General features: G+C 36.2%; 1 protein-coding gene across 1 annotated transcript in view; it reads left to right on the top strand.

The window, feature by feature from the left end:
- Positions 1–25,221, top strand: part of Grid1 (glutamate ionotropic receptor delta type subunit 1) — a 293,681-nt gene that overhangs the window by 162,911 nt on the left and 105,549 nt on the right. Inside the window, exon 8 of the mRNA XM_051206794.1 lies at positions 906–1,044. Coding sequence (XP_051062751.1) covers positions 906–1,044 — 139 coding nt within the window. The remainder of the gene's footprint in view (positions 1–905; positions 1,045–25,221) is intronic.

Below are 25,221 nucleotides of genomic sequence, written 5' to 3'. Positions count from 1 at the left end.
CAAAGAACTCAACTTCCATTCCTGATTCTCCATTTTCGATAAAATTAACTTTGGATTTCAGCCCTTTTCCCTCCCTGCCCGTGTTAGATTGATTGCTATGTACATGAGGTTGTCAAATGGAACTCTGAATAAATGTCAACATAGAGCAGCAATCTGTAAGCAGTATTCAAGCTATTCCTGAAGTACAATCTCCCAACTTCAAGAGGCCTCATAGCACTTCTATTTAGTGGTGAATTTCAGGATTGCACAATTTTGACCAGAAACAAAGTGAAAAGTTCTTAATGTGACCCCCAGCCCTGTGTGCATCATGGAAACGTCTTTTCAAGGTCATATAAGGGGAATAGGGAGGGAGAACCTTCCTTCTACCACACCTAAGGGATCAAAAAGAAATAATTGGCCACAAAGAGGTAGTTTCTCACTGAATGTTGCACACAATGCTTTCTAAAAATCCTGGAGGGGAAAATCATCCCATGAGAACTGAATATTAATAAAAGTGGTATGGGCAATCTCATTTCTCTGAGTTAAAAGAAAGTTGGGAGGCCTCCAGGTAGGAAGAAATTCTTTATTTACAGAATTCCTAAGTAGACTCTTATGTGAATTGGAAATTGCCAAAGATCTTATATTGAGCACCAGCCTTGGAAGTCCTTGCCACAATGAGATAGAATCTTCTAGCAGGATGACTTGGTGTTAATGACAAATTTCTCATCACCAGATTCCAATCCTAACTCTTTTGCCTTTTTTCATCCTCTGGCATTTCCCCCTGTTGGTGATTTTAAGAACTTTTCCTTTACAAAAAGTTGTGCCCTGTGCCAAGTGATAGAAGTCTTTGATTCTTCCAAGGAGGGCAGAATCTTGTTGGGGGATAGAGTGAGGAAAGGCACAGCTAACCCCTCTGCATCCTGCAGGTGGAGAGTCTTCTGTGAACTCTGTGGCCATGCGCATTGTAATGGGCAGCTGGTGGCTCTTCACCCTCATTGTATGCTCCTCCTACACAGCCAACCTTGCTGCTTTCCTCACAGTGTCCAGGATGGACAATCCCATAAGGTATGTCTGGTTCTCCTTGATCTATATCAGTCCTGATGTAGTCTTGTAGAGGCTGCATAGACAGAGACACCAGGCAGAGACAGACTCAGGCTGTGAAGCTGGATAAAGGGAATGTTTAGCATGAGAAAGACTCCAATCCTACATCTTATTGTAATCATAATTATATAAATATATAAATTAAATTATATTTATCTGAGCATTTAAATGTTGATTATAAAACTAATAAACTGAAATACAAAATTAACAAATTAAATTTCTTCAGACCTTTAAAAATAGAATGTAATCATTTAATCAAAATTTTATCAACATTCATTTAAAATTAATTAAGTTCACAAGTCTAATATATTTTCACATCTTCAAATATCTTAAAATTATTTTTTAAAAACTAACCTCTGGAGATGTCACAGTTGGTAAACATGGCAATTGCCAAGGCTGATGACCTAAATTTAATTCATGGCACCCACATGTGGAAGGAGAGAACCAGATCACTCAAATTATCTTCTGACCTTTGCATGCATGGCAAGATAAACATGTGAGCATGCGCGCACACACACACACACACACACAGACACACACACACACACATATGCCAAATATTTGTTTTTGCTTATATTCATAAAATTATAACTGTTTCCTGATGAATTCTTGTCTTATTTAATTAAAATATAATTTCCTTCATTCTTGTGAAATGTTAAAATTATACAATGGAAGAATAAATTCAGTGTCATGACGTTACTCTTAAAATGCCTTGTTTATGACCAGATTCTCAAATGCAGTGTAATTACCAAAACAACAAAACCAAACCAAACCAACCAAACAAACAAAATCCCACATAGAAGGACAACAACAAAATCAAAGCTAAAAAGTCAGTGTGTATTAAACCTGAGGGTGCCAAGCTGAGGGCTGGCCTAGCTGGGTGGCATAGTAGTTCCAGTATGGGCTCTCACCTGGGCTCTGCTGTGTAGTTCCTAACATTTTTAGTCCATTGTATTCACCATTTAACCTATTGGCTCTTTTGTTCTCCTTATCTCTGGAGTCTTCTGTTACAACCTGTTTCTTTTGCTCCCAAGTTCAAATTCCTTGACTAGGACTCAAGATTCAGGTTGATACTATCTGATATCATTATGAAATTGACATTTAACTGAGATAATATAGATTCATAAGAAATAACACAAAGAGGTCTACTAGGATCAGCCTTGTTTCCCTCAGTGCAACATTTAGCAACACTGTAGTATTGTATTACAACCAAGTATTGATATTGATATGATTGACTGGTTTTTTTCAGATTTTCCATTAAATATGCCGCATAAGTAGAAGAATGTACTCTGACCGTGGCTTTTTTAGTTAGCCTGATTCCTCAGTGACATTTCCAGGTTGTTGATGTAGTCATAGTTCATTGCTTGTCAGTAATGAATGCATTCCATGTACTAAAGTTTGTTTAATCTTCCACACATTGGAAGATATCTGGGCTGTTTCCAGTTCTTGACAATTATAAATACAGCTATTATGAACATTTCTGTAGGTTCTTGTGTGAACGAACATAAGGTGTCATTTACATTCAATCATTGTACAAGAGTCCAATTGCTAAGGTGTGGTAATTGAATGATGAATTTCAAAAGAAACTGTTAGCATTTAATGTTATTTACATTTTTATTTCTTTATTCTGATATGTATAGAATGATTCTTCATTGTGGGTTAAATTTTCATTTTCCCAATGAGCAACAATAAATTCTTTTACATGCTTATTTACTGATACATCCTTGTCAGTAAAATATCTGATTTTATCTATCTTTCCTCTTCTAGTTGGATTATTTGAGCCCTGTCACTGAATTTTGAATGTTCCTTGGAAGTTTTCTATTTGTATATTTCTTACATTTTATTAAATGTACTTTTTATCTGATATATGATTTATTCCACACTTAGCTTACATTTTTAAATCTCCTAATAGGATGGGAAATCAAAGGTTTAAATTTTTAAAATTATTTTATTTTTTTACTTTTATTTTACATATCGATCCCAATTCCCTCTCCCTCTCTTCCTCCCTCCCTCTCTTCCTTCCTATTTCCCTCTCTCCATCCTCCCATCTCCCCCTCCACATGTAGGGTGATGCCCTTCAGGAGGGGTCATCTAAATCTGTCAAGTCTTTTGGAGTAGGGACTAGGGCTTCTCTCCTGTCTCTAGGTTAAGGGAGTATCCCTCCATGGGGGATGTGCCTGCAAAGTCCTTTTGTGTACCAGGAATATATCCTGGTTCCACTGTATGAGGACCCTTAGACTGCTCAGGCAAAGGTTTCAATTTTGATGAAGGCTAATTCAGAACATATGCATTCCTGGGTTAGTCTTGCTTTTGACATCAAGACTTAGCCTAGCCTAAGACTTTGAAGATATTCTCCTTCTTAAAACTTTTATAGTTTTATATTTTTCAATGTGCTCCATAACCAACTTTACATTAATTTCTGTATTTGGATTGTAGTGGGTTGTTTTCTTTATTTATTCATCCAAGCTTTATTTGTCAATCAGTATGGACTAGGTATTTTTCAGAGAAGTTTAGATATAACATCGTGCAGGAAATCTGCAGATTCTTGAGGGTACAGTAATTTAAAACATAGACTACTAAGAGTGCTGTGGAGATGATGAGGGAAAACACTACAGGTAGTATGAAGGTTGGGCTGTTTCTTCAGATGGAGTGATTTGCAAGGCTTTCCCACCTGAAGAGAATTGAATGATCATGTGTGTGAATTGTGAATGTGATTGGGCTAAGACCAACCACCAAGATCAGATGAAACGTGGGAAGCTGTGTTGTCAGAATTAGAAACAAAGGCTTAGAGGCTTTGTATCTTAATATTTTAAAATAGAATCACTCACTACTACCAGATATGGGCTCAGTGGCTAAGTAACAGATTGGGAGTGTTCATTGACAAGCTTTCTTATTTTTCTTTTACTGCATAAATGTATTTTCTTTTTTTTTTTTGAAAAGGAAACTTGAAATAAACAATTTTAATATTCATTTGGAAAGAATTAATCCATCCCTGTTATAGAACTGTTTATAAATCAGGCTACCTCTGCCAGGAACTATCTAAATGTAAAATCTTTGTCTCACAAGGTGAAAGTATGTCCCTCCTATTGATTATACTATATAGAGATATAATAAAGCTAAATAACATATCCACAGATGTCAGTTTTCACAATTACTGTGTGGACATATGTTAATATCAATAGTCTAAGCAGTTTCAATTATGATATCTACCACTCCACAGGCTCTTATTTATTCTGTAGATTGTTTTCTGTGCTAAAGAGTTTTAGCTTGTTATAATTTTATGTGCATTTATTTGCTGCTGTTATCTTTACTTTTGGGGTCATTCCAATAAAGAATACAATGAAATCTTTAACAGGCCCAGTAACAAAATGCTTCCCCAGTACAGTCTAGGCTTTATCCATTTTGAGCAAAGTTTTACACATGAGGTGACATGTTTTTCTTCTTTGCATGTGGCATATCCATTTTCTCAACACCAAGTACTGAAAAATCAGCCTTGTGCAGCATCTATTTTCGGCAACATTATGCAAAATCCATTACCTATGAGTGCACAGGTTTATTTCCAGGGTCTCTGTTTCTTCGTGTTGATCTGTCTATATCTTCTGTGCCAATATTGTACTGCTTATGCTTATTTTAGTTTGTAGGTTACTTTGACATAGGTCATGTGATGACCTCATATTTGTTTATGTTCCTCAGATTGATTGGTTATTCAGTGGTTTCTATTGATGAACAGGGATTTCAGTGCCATTTTTTTATGAGAAATGAATTTTGATTTTTGATAGGGTTGCTTTTGTTTTACTAATCACTTTTAGTTTTAGTAGTAATTTTTTTATCTTAGAAAAATATGACATAGTTCATTCTAGAGCCAGATTTGAATGACCATGGCATGATTGTCATGTGTCATGTGACCTTGGAACACAGGTTGAGATTATCCTTAAGTGCCTCTCTGATGTACCTATCAATGTATTTTAGTATGGATATGTTAATATTATAGCAATCTATGAACACAGCTTAGTTTTACATATATTTCTAACATTTGCAATTTTTTTCACTTGTCTCTTCTAGTTTTAGAGCATACATCCTTTACTCTGTTGGCTAAATTTATACCTAAGAATGTTTGATGTTTTATTCTTGATTCATTTTTATATAGCTCACTGTTAGTCTATAAAAATATTACCAATTTCACATGCTAATTTTATATTTTTGTTTTATTATTATATTTTATGTGCATGGAAGCTTTGCCTGCATGTGTGTAACATGTTAATTTTATATCTTAAATATTTTCTTCATTCCTGTATTGGTTCTCATGCTTAATTTATTGAAATATTTGAGTTTTGTTATATAGAAGATGATGCTGTCTGTAATTAGAATATTTGTATTTCCTATTTTTAAATTTAAATATCTATTTCCTTTTTCTTCCCTCATTGGTCTGGCTAGAATTTCCAGAACTATACTGAATAGTTGTGTAAGTGAGCATCCTTGTTCCTAGTCTCAGAGAAGAGGCTCTTGGCTTGGCCATCAAGTATGATGGTAGCTGTTAACTTGATGAATCTGCCCTTTTCTAACTTGTTGAGATTATTTTATCATGAAAGGATTTGAGTTTTGTCAAATCCTATTTGTTATCTGTTGAGGTGAATATATAATTTTTCTCTGTGATGTTAATGTGGTATACCCTACTTGTGTTTGACTTGGCTTGGACCAATCTGGTAAGGTCATTCATTAGATTCTCAAAATTGTACTGTTTTAATGTGTTGTTGAATTTGGTTTGTTCCCATCCTGTCAAGGATTTGGGCATCTGTGTTCATTCAGGAAACTACCCTGTCATTTGTTTGTAGTGTTTTGTTTTTTGTTTTAGTTTTTTTAATTTTGCACCAGGGAAATGGTGGCTTTATACAGCAATTTTGGACCATCCTGTGTAATATTTTGGAAGGGTCTAGGAAGGATTTCTATAAATGTCTTTTATACTTTAACAGTGAAACTACCAGGTTCTGGCATTTTCTTTATTGGGAGGTTTATTTACTGATGCAATCTTCTTACTGTTGATACTTTCTATTTCTTCATCATTTATTCTTGGCAGGTTGCATGCTTTTATTCATTTCTTTTAGGTTATTCAATTTTGGGCATGGATAGCTGTTCTTAGTCTTTTATGATATTTATATTTGTATAGTATAAGTTGTCTTGATTTTCATTTATAGTTTCATCCAAGTCTTTCTTTTTTTATATGTTTAGCTAAAAGTTTGTAAGTTTCATCTTTTCAATGAGACACAGCTTCTCAAAATCTTTTCAATTGCTTTCCTAGTTTCCATTTGATTTCTTTCTTTCTTTCCTGTTTTTATTTCCTTCTTTATTTTAACTTTGAACTTAGTTTGTTCTTTTATTATTAATTATTTTTGTTTTATACAATTTCTTTTTAAGCAATATTTTTAAATTATGTAGTTTTAAAAATAAGATTAACCTGTGATTTTATTTAGTGTACAATTTTGCTATGTGTACAATTTTCTTTCTTATAATTTATATACTTTTAAAGTTTCATTTTACATTCTCAGTTCTCTCCTACCTCCTCCCACCTGCCCCCTGCCCCACCACCTTCCTCCTGCCTACCACCTAAGTGAAATAGAATTACAGCATTTTCCTTTCTTTCCTCCCTTTAGTCCCTCCAAGTTGGCTTCTTTTAAAACCCTTCCATGTACTCCCTCAAGTAAATAACCTCTCTTTTTATTTTGTTATTATTATTGGTGTGTGTGTGAAACCTTCTGAATCCATTTTTGTTGCTTGTGTGTATACAATATTAGGACATTCTACACTGGACAACCAACAAGGGGGTTCATCCCTGGGAGAGACTAATTCTTCTCTAAGCAGTCATTAGTTGCCTATAGTCCTTTGTGTAGGGCTGGGAGCTCCACACCCAATATGTCCATTGACATTGCAATTGTTCCAGTCATGGTTATGCAGTCATTTTTAGGAAAGGCCTGTTTTACAACAGACTTGTTGGTATTTTGGATCTTAAAACTGGGTCTTTCTGCTTCCTCTTGCACAATGTTTCCTGAGCCATGGCATAGATACAGGGGCTGTGATGCAAGTGTATCCCTTAGGGATGGGCTCCCAAAGAGCTTCTGGCACTGTGGAAAACTGGATGTTTATGTGCAAAAGAATAAAATTATAGCCTTATCTGTCACCCTGCCACAAAATTAGATCCAAGTGGATCAATGTTCTCAATGTGAAGCCTGAAACCCTAATGATACACTTGCTAAATAATTTCTCACTTATAAGCAATCATAGCAACTACTCATCCACAGGAGAGGCTTCCACACCTATTAGTACCCAACCTTTTTCACACAGATCTTTCCCTCTAGTACATTACATTTTATGTGTGTGGGTTGAGAGAGAGATAGAGATAGGGGTGATAGGCAGACTGGCAAATGGACAGACAGACAGGCAAGCAGAGACAGAGTGACACAGAGAGGCTTTGAGACTAACTAGAGCTGTCTGTGTGACCATGAGTTTGGAGTTATCTGTAAGGTGTGCTTAGCAGTGGGTGCACAAAGAAAAACAATGGCTTTCTCTCTCTTTTTCTTCTCTCTTTCTCTCTCTCTCTCTCTCTCTCTCTCTCTCTCTCTCTCTCTCTCTCTCTCTCCAGATAGATTCCCATACTACATGAGTCTATCACTAGTTAGTAGTCAGAGTGAAAAGATGGGACCCCATTAGTGATTTCCAGATATAGGGCTGGTCTTATGTGAGCTCAGTGCAGGTAACTACAGTTATTGTAGTTAATATTGTATGCATACTATAATATATAATATATAATATTGTGATAATAAATATAATAACTGTATTGGGTCCAAAGAATAGCATTTTATATCACTTTACCAGATTTTTCTCATTTTTTTTTGTTTGTTTATTGTTTTTCAAGGCAGGGTTTCCTTGTGGCTTTGGAGGCTGTCTTGGAACTAGCTGTTGTAGACAAGGCTAGTCTTGAACTCACAGAGATCCACCTGCCTCTGCCTCTCAAGTGCTGGCATTAAAGGCATGAGCCACCACTGCCCAGCTGATTTATCTCTTTTGAAATTGTGCCCCCCTTCTGAAAATTTTACTTAGCAGGGGTGCCATAAATGTAACACTTAGGACTGGTCCCACAACCTTTCTTGAGCAGCAAAGATTTGCATTGAAAACTCTTCTGGGATAAATGTTATGAACAGCATCTGTCTAAGGGTGTAGTTTGCTACATGGTAGTTTGTTACTTTGTCAGTTTAGATCATTAGTAAGTTCTCTGTCTGGGACTGCAACTTTACTAGACTTGAGTTTTAGCCAGGTTTACAGCATCAGACATGGGCCAACCCTTCCTGTGGTGTTTTGAAGGAGAGTGCCTCCCCCATACGCTCATATATTTTCATGTTTAGTCCCCAACTGATGAACTGTTTGGAAGGATTCAGGAGTATGGCCTTGTTTGAAGAAGTGTGTCTCTGGTGGTTGGGCTTTGAGATTTCAAAAGCTCCTTCCAGGCCCAGTATCTCTTCTGTCTGCCTATGAATCAAGATGTAAAGCTCCCAGATACTTCTTCAGTACTATGCCTGCCTTCACACTGCCGAGCCCCCTCCCCCATCATGATGATGATAATCCTCTGAAACTATAAGCTAGTCTCCAGTTAAGGGCTTCCATTTTTAAAAGAGTTGCTTTGTCATGGTGTCTCTTCACAGCAATAGAACCATAACTAAGACACTTCCCGTCTTATTCCCCCAAGCACAGGTCTCAAATCCGATCAGAAGGCAATTGGTTACCCACAGTATAGTCAAGCTGCTGTTGTGATGGTGGTATATCTTGCCCTGCAAGTTGAATTCTAGTTCCTATGGTGAATGCCTGGAGGAGAAAATGATGCCTCCCCTTTTTTCACTAGTTCTTTGTTTTCTATAGTTGGCTTGTTCTTTGTTGTTGCTAATGTAGGTTTAGTATGTCTTTGTTCTTAGTGCTATAGATATAATTCATAATTTTTTTTCTGTGTTCAGTTTTTAAGGATTTTGTGAGATATTTCTTCTGATTTCATCTTTAACCTGCTGACTGATCAAGTATTATTTAATTTCCATATTTAGTGAATTTTTCATTTTTTTCTGTTATTTCTGGTTTTATAGCCTTGTGGTTTATAAGATTGTAATCTTCTTAAATTTGATAAACTTGAATTGTGGTCTAACATGTAATTAATATTGAAGAATTTTGCATATGGGATGATAAAATATGCATTTTGTTGCCATTGGATTGATTTTTCTGTTAGGCCATTTTTCTATAATGTTATTTTAGCCTGTTCTTGATTTATTGAATTTTTGTCTCAATCTATACATTGCTGGAGTATGGTAACACATATTTCTATTTTCCTTAAATTGCTACTTGTTCCTTCAGTTTTGTTCACAGTTTCTTAATACATGTAGGTGCTACAAATTAAGTATATACATTCCTAATGAATTGACTTCTTTTTGTATGATTTTTCATGATCTCTTGTTGACAATTTTTGATTTAACATCTTTTTTGTCTAAATACATATAGATATCCTTGTCCTCTTCTGTTTAAAATTTGCATCGAATGTCTTTATTCTACTTTTTATTTGCCTGTTTTTTAATCTATAGTGAGTTACTTTTACATAGAATATAGTTGGGTAGTATAAAAATAATTTTATTAACAGTACTTTTAACTAGAACATTTAATTTATTTATCTTTAATATAATCATTAATTAGGAGAAGCTTTAACTGTTTCTGTTGTTTAGTTTCTACATGTCTTATACCATTTTTTGTTTTTAGTAATATTTTCTTTTGTGTTAAATATATTTTTATTGACCATTTTAATGCTTTTGATATTTGCATGCATTATATTCCTTGAATATAATTATTATACATATGTATGTTTTAGTCTGTTTTGCCATGGGCATTATAATCAGCATCTAATTTATAACAGCCTAATTTGCATTAATAGCTTACAATTATAGCTTACATTAATATCACAATAGCTATGCACTAGAATAGATGTGATCTACCCCCACATTCTCCCTATTTGTTTAGTTACTTATTGAGATGGGGTCTCATGCAGTCCAAGACCTCACTCACACTTAGAATTCTGAATTTGTGAGTCTTTTCTTCAGAACCCAGTGGTTCTGAGTAACTTTTCTTTCAAACAAACATTCAATCTACAACATTTCAGTCTAGTATATAACTATTTAGCACTTATATTCCATTTGTCCAACCAAAGGTTCATATTTTCATATTTGAAATTTATAAATTTCTTAAAGGCATACATTGATAACTAAATACAGTAAATCCTCTAAGGAACAAGGACACATTTGACTACTTTTATCAATTTCACCTGTTCATTTGCAGTAAGGTAAGTTCCCTTCCTTGAGAGGACACAGCTCACTTTTTATTCACTACAAAAAATTCAGTGTGTGTGTGTGTGTGTGTGTGTGTGTGTGTGTGTGTGTGTGTGTGAGTGAGTGTATGTGTGTGATTATTTCCAACCCTATGTCAGTTTGCATAGTATCTTAATTTTAGCAGAGATTGTATATTTGGTATTGGGAAAGGGTTGCACATCCCATCTACTTTGTTTTATCAGTGCCTGTATTCCAGAATACTTGTCTAAATGTCCTAGGTGAATAGCACCCTATGTTAAGAGTGCTTACACTCAGCCAAAAATAAAATCATTTTGGAAAGTAGCACATGAAGCACCTGCTCTTGAAATTGCGCATTGTGTTTGCATATTCACTTATAACTAACTTCCTGGGTTCAAATCTTCTTTCCCTCCCTCCTCTAGTTTTACATAGGGGTAACAATTATGCCTACAATAACCTGCTTATGTGGCGCATAGAAAGGGCCAAGGAAGGGCTAAACTATGGTTGTTATTTGCTGAAGCTGCTGATAGGGGCTTTGGTAGCCAAAGCGACAGCCTTAGAATCTGGAGTCCTGAATAGAGAATCACTAAGGGATGTGGGAAATAAGGCTGTAGGAGATTAGCGACTCTGTGGGGGAAATGTATCAGAATAGATGGCATTTATTACTTGACCATTTTGGTCCCTGTTTCTTTATTGGTATATCAGAGAGGCTGTGCACATAGAAATGTAGACATTTGCTCATCTACCCGATGAATTTGGAAGCATTGGGTTTGTAAGGTAAAATGCTTTCTAAAGCTATGTCCTTGTGCTTAGATAGTAGATGGTAGGCATATGACCCCACAATCACAGTCCTCCATGTTTGCCAAAAGTAGTGGAAACAACTATGCAGCAACACAAAAAATTTAAGTGGGTATATTATTTTAGATATTCCCTTTTGCTGTGTGGCACAGACTGATATGGGGATCAAGGTCCTTCTGCCTCAGCTTCTCAGGCCATAGACTTACAGGTCTGTTCCACCATGCCCAGGAGGAATGTGAATCTTTATAATAATCTTTAGACCTTTGAAGCAACTAAGATATTCTTTAAAAGGTGAATGGACAAATAAGCCACATGAGCTGTGACCCATCACTGAACTGAACAAAGACATTGACATGTGAACTGATCTAGAATATAGCTAAGTGCATGTTGATGAGTGAATGGGGATAACTAGAAATACGTATGGATTTTAGTAATGGTCAACAAAGATTATTCTTTGGACACTAAAGTTTATTCATGGTTCATTTTAAGCTCAGATGTGGGGACTCTAGTTCTTAACACATATAAAATATTGGGTTTGAATCATAAAGAGCTAAATATGTTCTTATTTTACTTCCAATGCTTTTCTTCATGGAACCAGCACTGAAGTTTTCTAGCTTGAATGTTTTTTTGGTACGCACTATTCAGGCTGCCTTTGGTTCCAAAACTCTCTTACAGCATTTGGCTGGTTACACTCATATTGCTGTCTTGTCCCCTCAGGGCACAACACCGTATGTAAGCTTTGACACCAATGTGAATGACTTTAAGCAATTTGTGAGAACCATAAATCCTCTCTACTCAAAGTGAGGTCAGTGACTCAGTTCTGTGCTATGAGTTGGAATCTTAGCCCTTGTCACAGATAGGCTGCAGGAGTGTGACTATATTCCCAATTGATTTGACTCATATTACAGCTTAGCACTTAGTGCCTCTAGTTAATAAATGGGAGAGTCAACGCATATTCAATAGCCTGAAGGGATCAACCATGTCAAAAAAAAATGTATTTTAGCACACCTATAAATCATTTCCTCTTTTTGAAGCCTCAGAAACCTGAAAAGGAAAGTGACACATAATGGGACACATGAAGAAGAGATTATAGGTTTCTTCACATGTTAGGACTGAGCAACAGGCAAGGACTAGACCTTCAATTATTAACAACTGGGAGCCTGAAAAATCTAGAAGCTTTTAAGACACAAAGGCACGAGTGTATTGACAAGGAAGAAGAAAGACACAGCATGCATATAGTAAGAATAAGAAAACTAGTAAAGTCACACTATGGCTATTGTTATAGGTAGTTAGAGACACTGAATAATGATAACCAAATAACTGTACCGGAAAGACAATATATGTGAAGCATTAAAGTTTTTGAAAAATCGTGACAGATCTAATAGGAGAAATAGAAAAGTCTAAAAAAAAAAAAAAAAAAAAAAAAAAAAAAACAACAACAACAAAAAAAAAACCTCTCAACCTCACTCTCCTAGAAAATGCATAAACACTAAACAAACTCATTAGGTTATGTGGATCTAAACAATTCCACCAATTAACTTGACATATTTGACATTTGTAGGACATTTTAGCCCCAAACTCCGAAATCAACATTTTTTAAGAATGCACAAACAATTGGCAAAAATGACATTGACATCACAAAGCTAAAGTGTAGTAAATGAAAGAGTTAACTTTCTAGAGGGTGTTCGACATGTCATTCACAGTCCCATTAAGTTAGAAACTAATGGGAATAAACAACTGAGGAAATGTACAGTGAAATCTAGATAACACCATTCTAAATAATCGGTGTCAAAGAAAAAGGCACAAAAGAATTCTTCAACGTATTTCCATTTAAATAATAATGAAAACTCACCATGTCAACAACTGTGAAATGCAGCTAAAAATAGTACTTAAAGGTAAGTTATAGCTTTAAATGTCTATAAGTAATTTGTTGATTTGACCAAGTTGAAGAGTCTTAGTTTTCCCCTTAAGGAGACATAAAAATAAGGAGTTAGCATATAAAAAGACCTTTGAAGAAAGGGATAAGGTTGATATAATAAATAAATCAGAAAGCCCGATCTCCTCTTTTAAAAATAAAATGGTTATATTGTGACTGAGGCTGGTTATGCTTACACAGCTCTGGGATCCCAGAAGGGAGATGATTGGGGGATCGTGGTTGTGAAGCTATCATGAGCTATACAGCAGGTTACAGGATAGTCAGCGATAAATTGAGAGACAATAGAGAGGAAAACAAAGAAAAACTCAATAAAAGAAAGTGAACAATGTCAATATCAGCATGAAAGGAAGATTTTCTAATAAATTCTATAGACAGAAGATTATAAAACAATACTATGGCTACCTTATGTCAATTAATAAAGCTGAGATGAAAGGGAAATATTTCCCTTAAAAGAAGATTTTAGGTTTGTAAAACAAACACCATGCCATTTATTAAATTCTAGGGCAACATACCCTCACGGGTGAATTTCATCCAACATTCATACAAACCACACGCTCTTCCAAAGAATCACTTTTAAAAATACACTGAGTGAAACTGCCATAACTCTAATACCAACCCCAGAAAAAGATAGTACAAGAAAAGGCGATCCTACATCAACCATCAAAATACACTTAGTTACAGAAGCCTTCAGCAATGCTAATTGGCCAAATCAGAATGTATAACAATGATAGCACACAATGCATCAGTATGGTTTTATTAGTTAAACGGGGTTCTTTAAATAGTCCAGAACAAATCAATGTAATTTACATAAATAAAAAAAGGAGAAAAATATTACATGGCCATCTCAATACAGAAAGATATTTGGTAGCATATGCTTATAATCACAGTACTAAGAAGGATAGGAAGGAGGATTGCCAGGATTTCAATGCCATACTAATCTGTACAGTGGGGGTTTCAAGGTTATCTGAACTATAGTGTGAGACCCTGACTAAAAACAAATGAATAACAACAAAAATAACCTAAAGAGATAAAGAAATAAAGAGTAAAGCTACATCCATAGCTTGATAAAAGGAATGAATAGAGAGGATTGATTATAAATACTTGAAATTGTGTTACTTTCCTGCTAAGACCAGTAAGAAGAAGCAGAGGCTCGTGCCTGAGGCAAAAGCAATGATATAAATACAAGGAAGGGGTGAGAGATGGCTCAGCAATTGAGAGCACTTGCTGCTCTGTGATGGGGTCCAGATTCAGTCCTAAGACCCCATATGAGAGATTACAACCTTATGTAACTACAGTCCCAAGGGCCCTGTCGGCATGGCACACACGTGCTGTACATATGTATATGCAAGCAAAACAAAAACATACAGAAAATGAAAACGAAATATTCCTTAAAAAATTATCTAAAAAGAAGCATAGGATTTGTATTTCATGGTGGCATGACAATGTTTGTAGAAAGTTCTGAAAACTTTCTGTTGATCGAATTCACTAAATTTCATGTTTCAGGAAACATTCCCTGTACAATAGAACCTTCTCTTATATACTAGGGACCAATAATTAGAAAGTATAAAGGAAAAAACACAGTGATTACAACGGTGCCCTCAAATAAATATGTTAGGGATGTCTTTCATAACAAATGTAAGAATTGTACACTGACACTATGAAATGTCCCTGGGAGAAATCAAATAATATTTTAAAAATGGAACAATTTCTGATGTTGATAGATTGAGAAGCAATATTGTTGAAATGGAAAATCTCCATAGTTGTGGTCTAGATTCAATTCTCCTCTAAACCATAGCAGGCTTGTTTTAAAAAGAGAAGCCAGTAGACAGTTCCTGAAACACCTATACAATTACAAATAATTTAGAAGGCTGAACATAATGTTTAGGGAGTGAAACAATCTCATTTGGTTTTCAAAACTTTAAGCACAGGGGTGGCTTTCTTCATGTCCCCTCTCAGTTCTAACCTCTCTTGCTGTCCCTTCCCTGTCCTTGCTTTGCTCCTTAAATATCACAGGCAGTTTCCTGCTCCCTGGTTATCACATATTTAAAAAATGCTTTCTCTCTGTTGTCACCTAGCCAGTTCTGATTGGCTTTGAGTCTGCTCTTGTGTCACCTCTCCAGGAAAAAAAAAAAAAGCTGGAACCGTTCTTTCTTAGAAACTAAGGCACTATGGAACCACATATTGACATACTTTTTAAAATACACTACATAATAAGCTCCATGGACCCACAGACTTAATTATTTTTCCTCTTTGTATAATCAGTGCTTAGCACAATTTGTGCACATCATCTACATTGCCAATTGGATGAATTCATCACTGAAGGCAGACATGTTTCTTTTGGTTCACAGATAAATAATTTTGAAAGTTGCATAAGCTAGTTCAAGGCAGATTTTAGTTTAGGAAAGAGAAACAAGTTTTCTCCTGTCCGAGCTGAGTAAACACCCCTGGAAGATGATGAATCATGCACCCTCCCATCCCCAGGTGAGTCTGCAGCAGTTGGGAGAACATGAGCATCTCTTACAGACTCTGAAGCCATGCTTGCTCTTCTGTTCCTTTGCTTTTTCGACAGTTAAGGCTCTGCATGTAGTGAGAAGCTTATTTGGATGTTGTTTCTTTAGTTTATCCCTTTTTAGTTTTAGCTTGAGGACAAATGCTTATGATATATATATATATATATATATATATATATATATATATATATATATCAGTACCCTGCTGGGCAGTATTGACAAAACATCTTTTTTTTCTAAAGGTCAAAAGGGAGATTTTCCATATCTTTTGTGTGTCTTATTTTCATTATGCGGTTGCTCCTGTATTCATAGATCCATGCACATTGTGAAAAATGTAATCTGCAGTATGTGTACTGTTTCACATTCCAACACTGAGATTCATGAATTGAAAACACCCAGATTTTATAGCTAGGGTAAGTCATACATATGCACAAACTAGCTATAGAATTTGTATTCCTACTTGGGCATATGAATTCATGATACATTAGTAAGAACTTTATTACTCAGGAAAGCTAGCTCCCTAGGGGACAAATATGTAGCTGGTAGAATAGAGAATGCCCCCTTCTCTCACATCACATCCAGAGCTATATCATTCAATTGTCCAAGGCACACCAAGAATAACCAGGGCTATTGCAGAAGACTCTTGGTTCTCAAGCCTAGAGACAGACAGAAGCCCTGCATATTTCCTCGGTAGACCAAGTTCAAGGTAACCATCTTTTATGGCTAATTGGATGTGAACATGTCCAGGGTGCCAGAGAGCCTCAAGTCAGTCTTTCTCCCACTTCCTCCAAAAAAAATGCATTTTGTATTTTGATTTGTATTTTGAGCAGCTCAGTAGAAAAATTTGTGTTCCCAAGTAATTTCTCCCTTTCCCTACTCTTTCCCCATTATTAAAATCTTGAGGTGCTGCATTTTTCACTAGTGCTGACGTACCATTATTGGCTCAGGGACAACGTTCACTTAGTACTTATTATTCTGAATGGTGCATTTCCTGAGCTTGACATATGTGCAAGGACACATATCCATCATTAGAGCCTCATGCAGTTTCTCTTTTCAGGTTCCTGTCTTCCTTCTCTTCATGTTAATTACTAATGAGAAGTTAAGGACCACACACTCTACAAATACTCAGTCAAAAGACTCTACCCATTCTATTCCCCAGATCTCTCATGTGTCATTTCATACTCTGCCATATGTAGATCTTGATGGCTAGCTTATTACAATAACCTTTTGACTTGACCTTTCCCCTTTTCATTAGTTTAAATTTGTGTTTGTATTGCCAATAGAAATATCTTTGTTAAATCAATCCTGGGGTTTATATATCTCCAGAGATTCCCCTCCAATGTTGAGTTTAGTGTTGATCTTCTGTAGCACAAGCATCTCTCAGGTTATAGCTAAATGTATGTGATGCCACAAATATCCATACATTAAGTCTGTTCATATTTTTTGTGATGGTAAATACTCCAGAGGTCGGATTTTCAGAGCAGGCATTTTGTCCTTTCTCTCTCCTCACCTCTTTCTCTCCTTCTCTCTTTCTTCATCCCTCCCCTGTTACATTGCTTTGATTTTTTTATTTTGTTTTAATCTTACAGTGCTTACTTTTATTGTTTTCTATGGCAGCTCCTACATGGAACACAATTTATTGAATTTTAATTTTATTATATGCTGTCTGTGGGTTTCTATCACTGAACTTAATAAATCATTACTCTCACTTTATAAGTTTTTCTTCTTCATTAGTCATAGCTTCTTAAAAAACAGGCATTGTGTCATACTTATTTTAGAGTTTTCCATGCCAAGCAAAGGACTTGCCACTTTGCTGTACTTTGTAGCATTTAGGAAAAAATGAGTAGGTGACATTAAATGAGTAGGCAAAAGAACTAGAGTGGTATCTGTGACCTGGAGTCAGGAGAAAATAGCAATGAGATGGGCCTTTGAAATTGGGTGGGGGGCACGTAGAGAAATTATGTAACTGGAGATGCTGCTGAGGTGAGATGCTGCCATTGTTGTTTGCAGCGAGCATTGAGATGGAAACAGTGATGACTTGAAATAAGACTGCCTAGTAAAGTATGCAAGGGGACTTGGGTCCTAGGGTCCTCTGATATGAGAATGGGATAGAGGAGTGAGCTGATCAATTTCTCTGATGCTCAGTGGCTGTGCAGCCATCTCTCTTCTTGGCCTTTGGTGACTGTCTTCCCATAAGCTCAGGTTGAGTATCTTGGAAAGTGGGGAAAATGTTTATGGCTAATTTGGAAACTTGTGGAACTGTTGATATTAAATAATTTGCTGCTGATACAAGTAAAAGGAGACTTGAGAGAAATAAAAATGGCCTCCAAACTGATACTAGACAACCAATGGGAGATGAAACAGGCCATGATTGACAGTTATCATAACCTATAGGAAAGCAGAATTCTACACATTTCAGAAAAGGGAACCTTTTTGGGCCCAACTTTATGATTCAAGATAGAAATGCCTCAAATAATGAGGCAATAGTTATCATAAACCATCACAGATTTCAGTGGGGAGGGACAGCAGGCAGATACTAGGGGTCTCTACACAGTCAGTCATTATGAAAACATGGAAATTGGCAGGTAGTAATGGAATAAAACAGGAATATCCTCTTGAAAGTTTATGCAAATAGGACCTCATTTTAAGTTTCAACTGAGGAAAGTATCTGAAAAACAAAGCGAAACAAAAAAAGACTGTTAGAATTGATTTCTGAACTAAAATTTTGACTAAGACCAATCAGAAGCAGAGACCAGTGCTTAAGGAATACTGGGATATAATTACAACAAATTAAAAAGGAATTACCACTGTCGATTAAGAACTATTGGGTTCAACATATGTTGAAGGGGTTGCTGGCTGTATGACTTCAGTTGGCTACTATATGTATCTGAGCCTTAATTAGCTTTCTTACCCAATGATATCAATTCACTGTGTACTGTATCCACTAATTAAATTAGATCATATGGGGTCCAGCATGGCATTCAGTTAACACTCAGTAAATACACAACTCCATCTTCCCTGAGATGCCCCTTAAATTTTCTTCCAGGTTCAGTTGTAAAAGAATCCTAAGGCTTTAATGGAGTGGTAGATGGGTTGAAATTGCAGAGTTGGGAGCGTGAGGGAGGAAAGCCAGACTCTGGTGTTCACTACCCAACCACTATCCTGTTGCTGAACTGGTTTGAATTTTGTCCAATGAATTGAAAAGTGAGATTCAGTTTAATTGCTGGCCCTGAGCAGATCCCCATAGGGTTTCCTTGGAGAATGCTGTCTGGATTGGACTGAGCAGAATGTATGATCAAGGGCTCAGAGCAAAGGAGAAAACAAACATTAATGTTTGCTTACAAGAGTAGCAGAAGAAAAAGAAGACTTTTTTGTTTTGTTTTGTTTTTTTATATGAGACAGGGGTTCTCTGTATTGTTTTGGAACCTGTCCTGGAACTCACTCTGTAGACTAGGCTAGCCTTGAACTCACAGAGATCTTCCTGCCTCTGCCTCCCAAGTGCTGGAACTAAATTAGTGCACCAACAACACCCAGCAAAGAAGTCATTTTCATCTCCAAAATCAGTCAGCAAAAGCAATGTTGCTCTTGCAGAGGACCCTTGTTCAATTCTTAGCACACACAGGGAACTTTTTAATCACCTGTAACTGGAGATCCAGAGAATCTGGGGTTTTTCTCATGTCCTCATGGGCACCTCCATCTCTGTAGACAACAGTTTAATCAAATACAAATGAATAAAATGTTTATCAGTTTATTAAAAAAAGAAAAAAGAATCCTAAGACACTGGAATAATTTACAAATATATGCAAGCACTCTGCTGATAACATTTGAGAACTGTAATGCTATAATGGGATTAGGGCAGGGATATTTAAGCAGGTAACTTTTCGAAAGGTAGCTTTGAATCCTTATTGAAGTTTTTATTTGGTAGGCCAGTGAATTAATGAGCCACCGTGCCAACATTTGTAAATGATTTATTTGGAAGGAGATGTGTGAATACCCAGAAAGGGAAGACAATGACCCCTATGTAGTAGTTACAATTCCCCAAGAACAAGTTGTCTTGTGCTAGGCTCACCTCTCTCGGTTTGTTTTTCTTTGCCTTTGAGAGGCTTTTTATTCTTGAATATCAGGATAACTCTTGAAACCTTAGTCATATCTTGATTTCAACAATGCTTTTGGTGGTATTACATAAAACCTTATGGATAAGAAGGAAAATTGAGTCACGTAAGTAAATACACTTATGACTGGTTTAAAAAAGTCCCAGGGTGTCATTAAATGAATGTTTATGTTAAAATGACAGATGGTTGCAAAGTTGAATTGTAGAATGCCGACCTTAGCATATTCACCAAATACAGTAAGCCAGCAAAAGCATACCAATCAATTTCAGAGTTGACGTAATATTTGAAGATCATCCATGTTTTATATTGAGTCTATTAATGTAAAAGTGCATAATTATTAAAGATAATTAAATTTAAAGAACCAAAAGAAATGTTTACAAAGTATAGACATACAAGGCTGTATATCTCAATATGTAGTTACATTTTATTGCAGATTTAATTATAATGAGTTCATATGGGAATAGCTTATAAAACCTTTCTCCAAACAATTTTGTTAAGTTGGGTGTTTTTCCAGCTGACAGGTTTTCTGGAAAAATTGAAAATCATTTTATGTATTGTTTCTATGTGTTTGGGTTCATACCATCAATTTAATTCTTGATTGGTTTTCAGTCGATGTTTTCAACAAGAACAGGCCTTTTCTAAATTCTTGCATTCTGGTAGATGCATTTCACATGTACTCTGTATATAGGAAGGAATTTCTGTTGTTGGATCAAGGTTTGTAACTTTTACCATGCAGGACTACCCAGGAAACAGATGAATGCTTTGTCTTTCTTTCTGTAAATTTCTTCCCTTCCCTTAAAAAAAAGACATTCCTACAGGATATTATTGACAGAAGTATGTTGATATGTGTGCAATTCATGCCTTTGATTTCTTTATTCTGGATTGCCTTGAGATGTAGTGAGCCCCTTTAGTTCTATGATTGGTTCCTTTGTTTCTATACTGTATTTGTAATGGTATTTCTTTTTTAAAAATTACATAAGTCTGTGTCTGGCATATGAGTGAATTTCCTGTAGAGGCCCTCCACACACACACACACACCTTTACACACACACACACACACACACACACACACACACACTGTCCACACACATGTATACCCTTCCACACAAACACACTGTCCACACACATGTATACCCCTCCACATACACACCCTGTCCCCCACACCCATCCCCTCCCCACACACCTTTACACACACACACACACACACACACAGTCTGCACACATGTACACCCTTCCGCACACACACTCTGTCCCCCACACCATCCCCTCCACACACACCTTTATACACACACACATACACACACACACTATCTGCATAAATGTACACCCCTCCACACACACACCCTGTTCCCCACACCCACCCCCTAAACACACACACAGTCTACACACATGTATACCCCTCCACACACACACCTTTACACACACACACCCCACCATCTACACAAATGTATACCCCTCCACATACCCTGTCCCCCCCATACCCACCCCTTTTTCACACACACATACACCTTTCCAGACACACGCACATACACCCCATCCACACAGATGTATACCCCTGCACACACAGCCTGTCCCCCACCCACACCCTCTACACACACACACACACACACACACACATACCACGCCCCTCTGCATACACACCCATACCACAGGCACTCTTTCACTTTATTATTTCCTTCTGTTCTCACCCTGTTTACTTCTCACTTCTTACTATTTTATTCTAAGACTCTTTGGACCATTTACAAAAGTGCTTCTAGAGAAATGTCACCTTTGCTGTTTTACAAAATTGTAATTTTTTTGATACTTAGCATGGTATTTTATCCTCTTGATGTTTTATTTATTAGAATTTTCAGAAAGTAGAGGGTGCTATGGAGAAAACATTCTCCACTGGAATACTTGAGATGCTAATATGTTGACTGATAAAAATGAAGATTATAAACGGTATCAACAGCATGGAACAAAGTGTTGAAACTAACAAGAGGAATAAATGAAATTTGATAGGATGCCTAAAAATAATGTACCATAACTAAAAGATGGGGGAAGCCTGCCTTGGACCATTTCCACACATCCTGTCATTTGGTCCGTTTGATACCTTTCCAGTGCTAGCCATCTGAAGGCTTCAATTATACAAAATGCTGAAAGTCACACCTGCTGCCCAGGTCAGGGACCCGAAGCCAACTTGTTCAGTGATGAGCTTGTTAGCTAAATTCCAGACTGTCCAATAGCCTTATACTAGCATAAAAGTGTTACCATCCAGTCAGTGTTTTGGTCATTTAGTCACCCTCACACCTAGGCTGTTCTCGTTTCTCACAGGAGTTAATTTTCATCCAAGGATTTTGTCTTCCTCATAAATATTTCTCAGGATAGCTGCATTTGGGGAACCAGGCATTCATATGCCTGCAGTTTCCTCTCTGCTGTGCATGTGTTTCAATCTTTCCTATTCCTGAATCCAGTCTCTTCTAAGTATGTGGTAAACAGTTAAATCGTGCTGGGTCACATTATCTTCCTATGCTGCCTTCCCTGCTCATCTATTTGCCTGAAAATGTTTGCCAAGGATCCTCTGCTTCAGCAAGTGGGAAGGTGACAAGACAGCAGCCCTTGCCTGCCGTGCAGCCTCTCCCAGGCTGCCTCACACACACCTGATGTCCAAATCATAGCGAGTTGTCTCCTTCTGTACTTCTCTTTTCCATCCTGGAATAACTTACTCCCCTCATCTTCCTTGAACAATCGCAATTTTCCATTTGAGAACTTTCTCAAGAACACCATCCTATGCAAATCCTTAAGTACCTGCCAGACTCTGAAATATCCCACTGTCTGGGCTTTTCTAGAACGTCTCACACGCCAGCACTAATGTACCTCCCTCCATTGAAACGGCACCATTAAAGCACAGATAGCGTTCCCTACACTTTTATCTATAGTCACTGCACTGTCAGTAAGCCAGTCATTTCTGGGTTAGTTCCCACCACGCCCACTCTCCCTAACACTGTTCAGCTCTTTCCTTACCAGTAAAGACTGTTCTTCCTTAACTAATTTTTTGAACACTTCCAATGTACTTGTTCTTTAAAATACCTTCTCATATATTATTTGTTTCTGCCATTTTGTGCTTTATTCTCATGTTCTATTGTAGTATAATAATGATTGCATGGTTTTATGATAAATCCTTTTCCAAACATTGAAGTTTTGAAAAACTACCAAAACGCTATGCCCTCCCCATGTAATAAATAGCCATTTGAAAAAGAACTGAATGTAGTATGTGATTTTGCATATCTGTGGCTAGATATAGAGAAGTAATCTAAGAAACAGTAGGATTATATGCTAAAACTATTTTTAGTAAATATATTTACTTTTACTACCTTGAGAAAGAAATGACTGAGTGCATGTACAAGATTAAAGATGTTGCTAAATTTTGCTATGTATTTCTTTGTCACGAAGTAGTATTGGTTGCCCAATTATCTTTGTACAGCTGTCATTTCAGATCTGAGAAACTGACAAACTGTTTACATTTTGTGTAGCATATAGAAATAGCTCCAATTTTCTTTAAGTATCACTTCTGAATTTTAGTTATTATATTTACATTGTGATATTATGAAATTCCATTCCTTTTCTGTAATACAGTTAACACAGTTTGCTAAATATGCTTCTATAGATAAAGGAATTCTAGACTGTTCAATAGCTATCTTTTTAGTATAGTTTGTATATTATTAATTTTCTTAGTTTTCATACAAAACATTTAAACATGGAAACACCTCTATTCTCAATCACATTATTTTTGAAAAAATATGATAGATATTTACTATATAGTTAAATATACATAGCTATAAATTTTCCATTCTACCTACCTGCTTTTAATGATGTGAATGCTGTTTTGAGCTATAGAACATTTAAATACAAATTTTGCCGTATATAATAGCTTACTTAAATAAAATACATAATTGTGCTACATATTCTAGTGTTAACATCTTTGATGTATTTGTACATGCTTATACATTTAATGTATTCAGTCTCCTAGTATTTAATATCATGAAATGTATAAAGTAGTATTCAGCTTTATATAACTTTCATAAAATAGAAAATCATTTGGTCTTGTAATCAATATTTGGTACTTACATCTTAGTTCATTTAGATGTATAGTTTGCACAGCCATATTATGTTTGCCCACACCTCTACTGACATCGCAACATTTCAGTGTGATGCCAGTGCAACAAAATCGACAGAGCTGCAGGGGGCATTCTAGCATGCGCCACGGATGTGTTCCCTGGGATACATATCCCATAATGGAACTGCTGACTAATTTGTATGGGCCTGTTTAATTTTATTAGATATTGTCAAATTACTCTCTAATGTGGTTTTGTAAATTTACATTTCAGTTGCTATGTATGTGAGTACACAGTGTTTATCAACATTCTGAATATTTGATGAATTCATACTTTTCAGTTGTGAAGATCTGATGGGCACCACATGGTATCCTTTGACTATATTAATTTGTACTTTCTGGATTTCAAGTGAGGTTGAGTATTTCTCCAATGTTGTTTCTATTAGGCTTCCCTGCTTTTCCTATTTATAGTTTTTCATGTTTGTTCCCTTGCATACACATTACATTTATCTATTCCATACATACAGATACTTTCTTCTAGGCTATATCTTGTATTTCACTTTCTATATGCTTTATTATGGGAAGGTTTTTAAATTAACATAATCAACCCCTTTGGGCTTTATTCTGTTTATGTGTTCTTTTAAATCCCAACTCTAAGTCATATAACTTGTTTTTAAAAATAATTGTACATTGTTGGTTTTTGCACAGAGTTCTTTAATCCATCTTGATGCTATGAGAATAGCTATATGGCCAAACAGTTTTAATAGGACTGCTTATTGAAAAGCCAATGATTTCTTTTGTAATCTTTGCATCTGATTAAAAATAACTTACTTTTAAAATCATTTATGTTTTCAGAAACTTGCATAGATGTAGCACACAGAATCCCTCTGCAACCTTTGCTTGTTTTCCCTCTTGTGGATTAGTGAAGTCCAGTGTTAATATATCACAATTAACCACAATTATTTGGATTCTGTTGATTTTCCCCAAAATCCACAAAGAAGAAGAAGGCTTCTATCTCCAGGATCACATGCCTCTCCTTGGTCTCCCTGGGCACTGGCAACCTTTCTGACTTCTCTTGCTTTTCATGACCTTGGCAGTCTGGTGTTTTTGAAGGATGCTCCTTTTGGAGTTGCATTACTTTTTTTCATGCTTTGTCAGGGATTGTGAGTTTGGGGTCATAGGTCACAAAGGAGGACCATTCTCAACCCATCAGATCAGAATCACATTCCGTGGACATGACTAGCACCAATGCTGTTCACTTTGTTCTCTTGGCTAAGGCAGTGTTTGCCAGGTTTTAGTAACATGAGATTACTTTGCCCTGTTTTGCCAT

Source organism: Phodopus roborovskii, unplaced genomic scaffold (genome assembly GCF_943737965.1).
Source record: "Phodopus roborovskii unplaced genomic scaffold, PHOROB, whole genome shotgun sequence".
NCBI classification, from domain to species: Eukaryota; Metazoa; Chordata; class Mammalia; order Rodentia; family Cricetidae; genus Phodopus; species Phodopus roborovskii.
This window is presented reverse-complemented; position numbering and strand designations above follow the sequence as displayed.